The sequence below is a fragment of the Thermobia domestica genome, chromosome 15 (assembly GCF_964235325.1).
Source record: "Thermobia domestica chromosome 15, izTheDome1.hap1.1, whole genome shotgun sequence".
NCBI lineage: Eukaryota > Metazoa > Arthropoda > Insecta > Zygentoma > Lepismatidae > Thermobia > Thermobia domestica.
In genome coordinates, this window is record NC_137468.1 from 68,716,267 (window position 1) to 68,729,295 (window position 13,029).

Consider the following 13,029-nt stretch of genomic DNA (forward strand, 5'->3'; position numbering starts at 1 on the left):
CATGACTGTACTTCGGAGCGTGCGCGCACCGACTGGATCCGGTAGAGGGCGTTCCTAGCTAATGAACGAGCGGATGGTCAGTTGTCTCCGAGCACACCGAGAGTCAGGACAGGCTTTTTCGCGCGACGTTTTTCTGTGAGTGGTGCAAGCCGAAAATGCAGCGTTCGTTAGAGCAGAGGTACGCGATTAAATTCTATGTTAAACTCGGTAAATCTGCGACAGAGACGTTTGATATGATCAAGCAGGCTTACCCAGATGATGCTTTAGCAAGAAGTGGTGTGTTTCGGTGGCACAAGGCCTTTTCGGAGGGCCGGGAAGAGGTCGCCGATGAAGACCGTGCTGGAAGACCTTCGACTTCGATAAACATCGACAATGTGACTCATGTGCGCGAAATTTTGAACTCAGACCGTCGACTAAGCATTCGTTTAATTGCCCAGATGTTAAATTTACCAAAAACTGTGGTTCATGAAATTGTGACGGAGCATTTGAACATGTGCAAGGTGTGCGCGAAGATTGTCCCAAAAGTGCTCACTGACGACCAGAAATTGCGGCGAGCTACCTGACCAAGGCCGGCATCCCAACGCTTCCGCAGCCGCCCTACAGCCCAGATGTGGCCCCCCGGACTTCTTTTTGTTTCCTCGCCTGAAACGCCCGATGAAAGGCAAGCATTTTGAGACGACAGAGCGGATCCAAGCAGCTTGCACCGCGGCTCTCAAGGCTATTCCGGAGAATGACTTCCGTGACGCCTTCAATGCTTGGAAATCGCGCTGGCAGCGCTGCATCGGCGCAGAAGGAGCCTATTTTGAAAGTTTTTAAAGAATTGTAACGATTGGCTCAATATTTTTTTAAAATCGACTCAGTCCTATTACTTTCCGGACAAACCCTGTATGTATTTATAGTAGCTACTTACAGACTTGAATTGGCGCATAATTAAAACGTACTATTAAACTTGCCTCAGACTGTTTCACAGAATATTATATTACTAGTACTCGATAGGTACTCTTATCATCTTCACCGGCTACCTATTGAAAAACTACACGGTAATTTAGAACTCTCTCTGGCTATATCGTTAGTGTACACGTCTTCAGCGCTGGAAATCCGGATTCAATTCCTGGCGGGAGGTCAAGTGGTTTAAATCCCACGTTCAGCTGTAGGTTCACGTCTCATACACCTCGTTGCTGAAAGGGACGCTAAATTTCAACCCAACCAACATGCATAGTAATTTAATATTACGACGCATTAAGAGGTCATATTTGTAAGTATTTTACACTTTACTGTATGTTATACAGATACATCTCTTTCATTCTTTACAGCATTTATTGCATAGGTGAACAATAATTCGAGATGCAAAATTGTTAACACCTTTTTTTAATCGACTGAATATGATTATTGATTAAATGTTTTCGAACTTAACACAATATAGTAAGACTATTCATGGCTTTGGATTGATTATTTTAACAAAAGAGACACTGACCAAAGCTTAAAACCCACTTTATTTTAAATTATAATTTGTAACTGTTTCGGATATGCTAAATATCCGAAACAGTTACAAATTATAATTTAAAATAAAGTGGGTTTTAAGCTTTGGTCAGTGTCTCTTTTGTTAAAATTAACACAATATATTCTTGTTTCTATCGTTCTAGACAACTTGCTTAATCCAGTAGCCTCAACTACCTTCGCAGATAAATAGGTTAAGAAAGATCTCTTTAGTTTCAATTTGGATACTACCTGATCTAGATTTAAAAGGTAAAATTTTGGTTTTCATTATTACTATTGTTACTATTATTACTATATTTATTCTAAAGTGCAACAAAAGGTAGAACAGAGATTCAAGAATTGAATTTCTCGTTACAACTAATACATCTTTCAAAGATATCTCAATACGATGGAAAATAATGTTGAAGCTTTTGAATTTCGAAGGTTATTAATTCTATCTGAAAGTATTTTCATTAAAATAATCATAGAGGAGTCACTAACGTTTGTGTATTTGATGCTATATTGTAAATACTTCTTTCTTTTGATATATACTATCGTATTGCTCCGAATGTAGTGCTTTGCATTTTAGTATGAAAGCAGTTTCGAATAAAGTATACTCGCATTATAATTGTATCCTAGCCGTTTACATCTCCTTTTTTAATGTTTATTTGATATCACCCGGGACGGTACCATTTGTATCGCCCTCCCGGAGCCGTTTCGTGAGTTGTTAAGATCAGATGTACAGTATATAGGAAATGCGTCACCTAAAATTTGCTATTAATATATTTTCACTACGTTTCAATGAGAATTCTCAAATAGATCTGAGTATACCACGGAAGTGATGACTACGGAGTGATGACCATTAGAAGAAAAATGTGTAATAAAGACTTGGTTACAAATCTTAAAAAGAGCTTTAAAATGTAAGTTTCCCATTATATAATGTTTTCAAAATGTATGTGTGATATTTTGTTAAGTAATTTTGTTTTCCCGTTATAATCTCAAAAACTTGGGGTCATACTACATCCAAGCCCAAATGGTGCGTCTTCAATGATAAAAAAAAAAAAAAAAAAAGAGTCTTATTTGGGACCAATCAATAACTTCCTCTGAATTAAAAATAAAAAATAAAATTAAAAAAATAATTAGAGCAAAAGAGGTGAGGGAATGGGATCAACAAGTATTGGCAGTGTACACGTTTTCCTATAATTAGTATGCCTGCAAAACTATCTATTACGTTATCGATTTCCTTGTTTGCCTATCACCACTGCTCTTTCTAAGCATCAGGTTTCATGCCTAGTTTTTGTTCTCTTCGTGTGGGTTAATGAGAAGAGAAGGAACCAACTGTGACGTCACAGAGCAATTAGTAGAAAATACAAGATCACGAGGTCTGCGGGTGTCACACAGATTGCTCGGGTTGGATATATGTTCTACGAATCTACAGGCTTCAATATTAAATTAATTATAGTCAGGGGTAACAGTTGATCTGAAAATGTACGGGGACGCATGACGTCACACGCCTTCCCCGTGCCTATCTTTTCCCATTGTAATTTTTAGGAAGTGGAGGAACGCCATAGGTATTTTCTGGAAGTGGAGGAATGGCATCCCCGCGTTCCCCTCACTTTTACCCCTTGATTATATTTGATTACGTACTCCTTATATGTTGGACTTCGTTATTTACAAGAATTGTATTTTTATAGCAACAATGGGAATAAAAACAATATAGCAACAAGAAAAAATATAAGAATTTTAGAAAATAGGCAAACAGAAAATCTGGTGAACCGATCTTCTACAATAAATAAGAAAAATCCTTATATTTTGTGTTTAATCTGGTGGACCAAGCTCTTATAATTAATAAGAAGAATCCTTATATGTTGTATTTAATAGTGGAATAGGCAAATAAAAAAATCAAAACTACACAGGAGAAGAAATAAATCAGTTTGAAGTAAATAAGGCGAGAACAGAAACCGAAACAAATTGTTTTTATGCTTTTATTAATTATTTCATTTATCTTTTTTCCGTTTTTGTTTCTTTTCAAGTGGTGGTCTTTTGTTTACTTTGGTTTTTGTAAAAAAAAAAAAAAAATGAAATAAAGAAGAGAAAAGAACAGAGGGCATAACGTAAAAATTATTTAGGTGTCATGTTATAAACAATAAGCCTTACTTCCTTCTAACCTGAGGCTAAAAATAAAAGAGACATGAGAGCTATAAAAAAGGAAACACACACACACATAGTTAAGAGCCTGCCCTACTAAAAATAATACAATATTTAACATTTTTCTTTTGCTTGTTTATTCATTAGTGAAAGACGATAATGAAATGCAAGTCACCACATCATAGATAATGTTATTCTACAACAGAAAATATGAACCTGAAGAATGTCCAGTGTAGCCATCCGTAGAAATTACAGTGGTGCCAGAAAAACAATTTCCCTAAAATCTAAGTTAAGGCAGCGAGTAGAGGAACAAACTCAACTGCATTTGATTACGTATCATATTGTTTTGGTTTCCTGTGAACTACTTTTTAAATAATAGTTGTATTTAGTTTGTAATAAACAAAATAGTTTTAACATACAGTTATTAAAACTAAATAATGTTAATTAAAAAGTAGTTCATAAGAAACAAAAACATGATACGTAATCAAATGCAGTTGAGTTTGTTCCTCTACTGGCTGCCTTAACTTAGACTTTAGGGAAATTGTTTTTCTGGCAACACTGTAATCTCTGTGAATGGCAACACTGAACATTCTTCATATTTTCTGTTGTAGAATAACATTATCTATGATTGTGGTGACTTGCATTTCATTATCTCCTTTCACTGATGAATAAACAAGCAAAAGAAAAATGGTAAATGTATTATTTTTAGTAAGGCAGGCTCTTAAGCGGCAGTCGTTTCTACCATTAATAACATCATATCAAATGGCAACGACAGTGGTAAGTGGAGGCTGAAAATCTAGAAGAAAAAGTAACAAAAGGTTTGGTTCAAATTCCTTTCATTGTTAAATTCCTTTCAGCGAGACTACAGCAATGTTTTCACTTAATTTGACAGAGATGAGATGAAACTTAAAATTAGTTCCAATGGAAATGAACTATACAACAAATTTTCTCCTTTTTGAAATCTGTAATAGCAACACTTTATAGTAAGAGCAACAACTCTTGTAAATTACTGAGTCTGTTTTTCGAGAGACTAGATGCATCCAAACTGTTCTAAACAATGCATTGTATTCTCGATATACCAGTCAGTAACAAATATGTCGAACGATTGCTTAGTGAAATGAAATCTTTATGATATGATACAAAAAGAATGTCAACAGAATTTATGATTGTTGGAATTTGTATTCTGTTTAGATGAATTTGAAAATTACCTGTCAAGATTTCTACAAAACTATTCTGGAAAAATAGAACCCATCTTGAAGCAGCGAGCAGCTCCAAAATATTATGAACGAAAGGTAAGGTTTATAATCATTAATGTTTTGTGTCATTTTCAGTTAGTTTAGTACAGTATATGTTTGATAATGATGCATTATTAGTCAGTAATAGTGGTTATAAGTATTATAAATAACGATGATAACAGTACGTAGAATTCTTCAGTGTCATATTCGTATCTCCAATTACAAAAATCTCACTGGTCCCCTGGCTTGCCTTTAGTTCAATTTGGCAGACGTAGTTGGAAGTCAGTGAGACACACTTGTGTATGAAAATATTATCAAATAAACGCGCACCATATCAGTACTAAGCCACTAATATTTTGTGTGTTTTAATGCTTTTGATTTATGCTTTTCTTCAAAATTTACCTATTATTGACTAAATACCCTTCTCAGGACCTTTATTCAACTGGTACTACAACTTGCTTTCCATAATAGGTAACGTTAATAGGAGGATGATTTTACCCACACAGGCAGGAAGCAACACAACCTACAGTGGTACTAACTCCTGCCTAAACCCGCTTTTCATCAAAATCTACCTGTTATTGGCTGAATATCCTCTTCAAGACCTTATTCAACTTGTAGTATAACTTATGTTCCATAATAGGAACATTAATAGAGGAAGAATGATAACATCCGCATAGACAGAAAGTAACACAACCAACAAAGTACTATCTCCTACCTAAAACCCGCTTTTCATCAAAAAATTATCTGTTATTGACTAAATGTCCTTTTCAAGTAATTTATTCAACTGATACTACAACTTACTTTCCATAATAGGTAACGTTAATAGGAGAATGATTGTACCCGCACAGGCAGGAAGAAACACAGCCCACAATGGTACTATCTCCTGCCTAAAGCCGATTTTGCTCAAAATCTACCTGTTATTCACTAAATACTCTTTTCAAGACCTTTATTCAACTGGTACTACAACTTACCTTCCATAATAGGAACGTTAATAGAAGGAGAATGATTGCACCCGCACAGGCAGAAAGCAACACAACCCACAGTGGTACTATCTCCTGCCTGAACCCTTCTTCTAGAAGTTCAATACTTGTCTCTGCTTCTGCTGAATCTACTCCTAAGTCATCTGTCTTTACGTTATACGGCAGCCTTGTTATTCTGGACACTAAACGAGATGAAACCTTTATTTTGGATAGACCAAGCTGGAAATGAATGTGAAAAAATTAGTTTTATACATACATACATACATTTAGTATATACAATATATACATATATTAGTGCGTTGCTGTGTGTGTCATTGTTAAGAGTAATCTACTAACCACTTAACATGTATAATTCTTAAACAAATAGACAATCTGTTCGAGCAAAATAAAAACTGTCAATTATTATTGGCGACGAATGACATGCAGGGTCTATTTTGATATTGTCAAAACTGTCTGCAGCATGGCACAAGAATCGGTCTAGGGTGCGAGTAAGCGACGCCAGGTGGCAGTGAGAACTTTAACTTTCAAAACAAGGCCTCGCTCAGTTGCCTGCGAGTAGTGGTTGAGGTGTTATCGCTCGTATTGTGTACACCAAAACAACGTCGCGTTGAGAATTTGTATTTGTTGGATTTGCTGACAATGGAGCGCGCTTTGGAACAACGCTACCCTGTAAAATTTTGTGTTAAATTAAAAAAAAAAAAAAAAAACTTTACGGAGACTTTGACCTTGCTACAGGAGACTTACAACGAGGAAGTAATTGTCTGAAAAGACAAAGACAGGCGTCTAAACCTCAAGGAGATTGCAGAGGAGGGGCGAAAATGCAAGTTTTTGAAATTGCTACCGAAAATTTGAACGTACGAAAAGTCTGTGCAAAATTGATTCCGAAGATTTTTACGAACGATCAAATGGAGTGTCGTGTGCGAATTTCCCGCCAAATTGTAAAATGTGTAGACGGTAACGAAACTTTTCTGGGCCGAGTCATAACGGGGGGTGAAATCTGACTATTCGAGTACGACCCCGAAAGCAAGAAACAATGTTCAGATTGGCATACCCCGTGCCCCTCGTCAAAAGAAGGCCAGGGTGTCTAAACCAAAGGTGAAGACAATGCTCATTGTCTTTTTCGACGCGAAGGGGGTCGTGTAAAAAAGTTTGTATCTGCTGGGACCACCGTGAATGTAGCTTACTACAAAACAGTGCTTCAGCGTCTCCAACAGAGGGTCCAGCGCATATGTTCTGACATCGCCGACAGGTGAGTGCTTCACCACGACAACGCGCCGGCTCACACAGCGCTGTTGGTAGCTGAGTTTCTAGCCAAGGCACAGATGGCAACACTGCCTTATCCGCTTATAGCCCAGACTTGGCACTGCCCGACTTCTTGTTTCTTAAAGTAAATAGGGTGCTCAAGGGGAAGCGTTTTGCGTCAATTCAAGAGGTTCAAACCGCCACGACCGCAGCATTAAAGAGGATGTATGTCAAGGAGTTCCAGAACTGCTACGAACAGTAGAAAGGTCGCTGTATTAAGGCTCAAGGTTCCAGTAAATTATTTGCAAATAAATAAGTTCAGATACTTTCAGAACGGAACCTGCATTTAAACGAGATCTCCTTTCAGCACCATAAAAATTCGTTTGGGTCGATTTTTTTATGATAGGTAAGGTAGGTAAAGCAAGGTAAATAAATAAGTGTCAGGAATTGACTCCAACTACCGGCTTTTATTATAAAACTCACTATATAACAGTATTTACAGCAATACTACGAACTTATTCTCTTCTAATTTATTGGATTAGAAATTAGGTAATCCTTGACCGTGAAGCCGAGGACAGAATCTCTGCAGGGCCCTGTAGCAGGCTGAGCAGAGCAGCGAAGGAATCCCCAATGCTCCGTGGCAAGCAGTGAGGAGGTTAGCAGTCACAGAGCCCCGTAGCAGGCTAAGCCAGCACGAGAGGAATAGCCAAGAGTCCCATGCAAACTAGAGGCTTAGAGTTAGGATACTCCTATTGTTCCGTGGCAGACAAAGTTTTAGCTCTGCACAAGTTGGACACGTCCAGCAATTTTCAAGTTGCTAGGACAAATACATGCTGAGATATTCAAAACAAGGTAAACGCCTGACATCGAGAAGACGCAAAATGGCGGCAGAAGCTGCATCGCTACGAGATGTTTTAAAAATAATTAATTGTGGTTTTGAAGTACCCTGACATAGTATAAACATTCACGAAAAAAATAGATTTTTTTGAAAAGGTCGAGCGACAGTTTTTCTTTTTCCTTGATCACTTGCCATGGATTGACCCAAATGTAAAACTTATTCTATATTTGTTACTAATTGGCAGGAAACTCGGATTCGATTCCCGACGGGAACTTATGTGGTTCGTATTCCACGTTAGGCTGTAGGCCTACGTCTCACATAGCCTTGCTGATGAAAGGAATGCTGAACTCAATCCAATCGAATCGACACCACTTGGACGATCCAACACCCCATCGCGAAGATAACCCCCAACACCCCATCCATTTCCACCATTCCTGTTGCTGCAGTTTTTGCAATGACATTATCATCATTAAATGAATTCACTGTTTAGTTTTATATTTTGCAGAAACTCAATTCGCGATCAAAAATAACAAATACTCGTAACAACAATCACATTTCCTATCTTCCTATCCCATACATCGCAACAGTACATTTGACCCCATTTCCTGCGTAAATATCATAAGATCTTTCCCCATGCTCCCTAGAGAAACATGGAAAGATATGCTATCATTCTGTATCTGAATTGTCCCTCTGGTTTTAACCGTCTATAATAGCCTCCGTGCTGAGGTTTCACTTAAACCTTAATCAATTAACTGTCTATAATAATATCCTACCTCATTACATTCACTCTACTTCCCACCTACATTTTCCGTTCTTTTTAGATATGATATTTATTTTCTACATACTTTACATGATATGTTATATTCATTGTTATTTTTTTTATTATCCGTATTTTCATTATGTATGTTAACTTCTTCATTAATTTCTGGTCTTATTTTTCAATTATATTTTCGAATATATATATATATATATATATATATACTCTTGCGGTTTCCTGTAGTGTTTCCGACCCATCCTGTCCTCCCACCATTAAACTTCGTCAGGTATGTAGTATTACACTACATAATATGGTATTTTCTCAACAGATGGCAGTAGTCTCATAATTGTAACGTGACGTACGACGTATGATAGTGAAACAAAATAGCCGATGCACACTTGACACTTAAGGAACAGAATTCCATTTTAAAGTGATATTTCAAGTTTGAAAATATCACCTAATTTAATACCTTTGTATTTTTACCTTTAGTAGACCTTCAAAGATATCAATCTTTTTAAAAAATGGCCACTCATTTATCTTTTTAAAAAATTCTGTATTCTTACCCACACTCGAAATTAAACCAAATAAATGTGGATTTTGTTTGAATAATTTAAATCTTTCATTAGAGCCGAAGTATTAGAATTTCCTAGGTATGGTTGCTAGGTAATATATCCTATTAGATCAAGGTGGTTGGCCAAGATTTTTTGAACAAGTTTGTATCTTTTCAGGATCAGGAATCTGATTGCGTGAGGATCTTCGTGAAGAAATTACAGCGACAGGTAAACACATTTGACTACTATTGTCACTTAAGCGACTGTCGACTTTTGCCGTTTGATTTGGGTTCGGCCAGTAACTGTAGCCATTTTGAGCACCTTCAGTAACTGTACAGGTGCACGAAACTTGCATTGTGCTTTCTTGTAACATTATTAAACTTGTGATGAATGATTAAATTAGCTCTAACTCACAATATTGAGTTTTGTTTCGTTAAAGTGTACATATATACATTTTTTTACAAACTTTATATATACAGAGTGGCCCAAATGTGGCCCAAAAGTAGGTATACACCCCTGCATTGATGAAGTATAAAATTCTAGTTTATGGGTTTGTTTGCTTCGGCTCTTCCGAGCTTAAGATGTAAGTAAAAACACATTAAGAACAAATAATAAAGAAACTAAGTCTACCTGATGGATAACAATAAGAAATGATATAAAATGCAGTACAGTACTGTATACCTACTTTTGGACCACCCTGTATAATAAGTTTACCTATATATGAGAGAGAGAGAGAGAAATCAAATATAAATAAACAACTTACCTTATTCAATGTCTCTACCGATACTCGTGCTCGTAGTGCAATTAAAGCTTCATTTTCGCTGTCAGAGAAAGGACCAGCTGTGCAGCGTATTTCTGTACATTTGACAGCTTCACAATGCAAGGCCTCCTCCCATGTCTCACCATTTGATCGCTTTAATCTTAAATGATTTCCACCTTGAATATCTTCATCATAATCATGGGAAGAAGTTCTTCTTGATGAGCTTTCGAAAGAATGGTATTTACGAAGGCCTGCTTCTGAACCTCCTCTTCTGCGGCTGCTGCCTCTGCCACCATTGGTACCACTGCTTGAGCTGCTACTACTACTGCTATGGTTGCTCCATGTTACTGTTGTACGATTTTGCACCCTAGTTATTTTTCTGTGAGTCTGTGACTGAGATGAATGGGTATAACTTATTCCTTCTTCGGAATCTTCTTCAACAATTATTTCTGAACTATCGATAGTGTCTTCGTTTACACCTTCTTCTGGCTGTCTGGTTCTAAATTTGTCATCAAAATCAAAGTAGGTTTCACGCGTGTCGGCCGAATCAATGGCATATTTTATCTTTCTATCAATCTAGAAAAAAAAGAAAGATAAAATTTAAAATACAGTGAACCCTGTCTATGTTCGCCACCATTAGTTTCAACTGAAAAGCGGCCAACGTACAAAGAATAAATTTATTTTGAAGCCAAAAGATATAATAGATTATAATAGATACACTTCTAATGTAGTAACTAATTATTATATTGGTATCAGTTCCTATTTTATATATGATGTTTATTAATAGTAAAAATTGTTTGTTAAGTATAAAAGCATTCCATGAAATAAAGATATATTTGGAATAAGTTACTCTTAATGGGAAAATTTCCCCTCCTTTTTCCTTGCTTGACATTTCGAAATGAGAAAGACCACATATTATATTGTTGAATGTTTAGTAGGGCTCCAACCAACATACACACGTTTAAGGTTGCCAGAAGTCCCGGTTTTCTGGGACAGTCCCGATTTTCAGTGAAAGAATTAACTGTCTCGAAAAAAGATTTTCGGGACGCCTGTTTAACTCGATTTGAATGTTTAGTAGGGGTCTAACATACACACGTTTAAGGTTGCCAGACGTCCCGGGTTTCCTAGACAGTCCCGATTTTCAGTGAAAAAATTAACTGCCCTGAAAAAAGACTTCGGGACGCCTGTTTGTCCCGGTTTTCGTTCTCCAGATTGAAAAAACTTCAACCTGCAAGAACTACTATGTCTCACAAGAAAACGGAAGGTTTTCGAAGTTTCATTTGAAATCCCACTTCAACGATTACAGAATTGAGTTGTCTTAATATACTTCCTCACGTCTGGATAAATGTTTCTAAAGATACTGTGCACCCATTCAATAATTTTTGGATTTATATTTTTTCCTTTCTCTGATATAGATACATACATATATATATATATATATATATATATATATATATATATATATATATATATATATATATATATATATAAGGTGTTGATGAACTATACCTACAAACTGTAAGAGGTGATTCCTTACCTCAAAATAAGAGAAAAAATTCATATGGACCTATGGCGAAAAGTGCATAGTTGCAGAGCTAGGGCTATTCAAAACCGCGAAAAAGCAAAATTTCAAGAGATCCTAATTTGAATTCGAGAGGCTGTGGATGGTGGTCCTTATCAGTGTAAAGAAAGTCACGCATACGCAATCCAAAAATGCATATTTCATTAATGTTCAATGTCTGTACAGAGTTTTCCCTGCAGGGTGAAATTCTCAAAACATGCCTTCAACCGAATTTTGAGATATGTTCTGAGTTTATTATTGGTCCAAAGTAGGCAAACGATAAGCCTTGACAGCAGTGAACACCGAATCCTTTGGCGCGATGTCGGAAGTGTTAAGGATCGTCAGCAGCACAGTCTCTCGTACTCGGGAAAACGCATGCTGCGATATTTTCTTTTACGCTTATAAGTGAAGAAAACGTGAAATATACCTTATCGTAATACAGCGCATCACACGTTATTTCGAACAAAAAAAAAAAAAAAAAAAAAAAAAAAAATGGAGCTGCTTGTTCCTAACACTTCCGCCTTCCCTCCGAAGCATTGGATGTCCATTGTTGTCAAGGTTTACCTCCTGCCTATTCTGGACCCTTCTTGAAATCAGGGTATATCTGAAAACTCTATTGAAAACAAGTCTGAGAATTACACCCTGAAGGGAATACCTTCTACACATATTGATAATTTATGAAATATGCAGTTTTGGATTGTGTATGCGTGGCTTTCTCTACACTGATAAGAACCACCATCCACAGTTTCTGGAATTCGAAATAGGGCGTATTGAAATTTCGCTTTTTTGAGATTTTGGATAGCCCTAGCTCTGAAACTATGCACTTTTCGCCATAGGTCCATATGAACTTTTTCTCTTATTTTGATGTGAGGAATCATCTCTTACAGTTTGTCGGTATAGTTCATTAACACCCGCATATATGTATTAGCAATTCTCAGATTAAAATTCCGTAACAGCTTACTCTAGCACACGAAATGTCAGTTAAATGCATAAAGGTATGTCCTGTTTAATTTTGATACCAGGTTTTTTCTGTCAAACTTTTGGAGAGCCTGAGTAAGTCTTCAAACAAATTTACTTTTTGCTCATCGTTCTGAATTTAGTGTTAATGGATTTTTTCTTGCTAAATGCTAAATTTGTGTTTCCTTTATGGTAGCGTTTCTGACAAGTGATGACGCAACAAAGGAAACCACTCTCTCTTCAATCATAAATGGGAGAATGCGTCGTAATTGGCGCAATATCTAGGACTTGTTAACACAACAAATAGGAAATCGGAATAAATGACGGCAGGCAGCTCTCCTTATGTAACCTTTTACATTGTTTAAAATCCCATGTGGGGCTTCATTTGAGTTAACTGCGTATAGAATGAACTGAAAAATTGTGATTAGTAACCTGCAAAAGACAGGGAATTAATTGATTTTAACCAAATGAGTAGGAACCCTGACATTATGGCCCGGTGTCCCGGTTTTTCGTTTACAAAATCT

At 36.6% G+C, this 13,029-nt stretch overlaps 1 protein-coding gene and 1 long non-coding RNA gene across 5 annotated transcripts in view; one reads left to right on the forward strand and one right to left on the reverse strand.

Annotated features, from left to right (window-relative positions):
• The window catches only part of if (integrin subunit alpha inflated), a 284,835-nt gene that overhangs the window by 5,159 nt on the left and 266,647 nt on the right, over window positions 1–13,029 (reverse strand). For all 4 annotated transcript variants that reach the window (XM_081739749.1, XM_081739747.1, XM_081739746.1 and 1 more), the window contains 2 exons: window positions 9,991–10,563; window positions 5,831–6,058 (listed from right to left, as the gene is read on the reverse strand). In XM_081739749.1, the coding sequence (XP_081595875.1) occupies window positions 5,831–6,058; window positions 9,991–10,563 (801 nt within the window). The remainder of the gene's footprint in view (window positions 1–5,830; window positions 6,059–9,990; window positions 10,564–13,029) is intronic.
• Window positions 1,586–9,861, forward strand: LOC145671059 (uncharacterized). The gene is made up of 3 exons (XR_014128435.1): window positions 1,586–1,746; window positions 4,816–4,916; window positions 9,405–9,861. It is a non-coding gene; the product is annotated as an uncharacterized LOC145671059 (long non-coding RNA).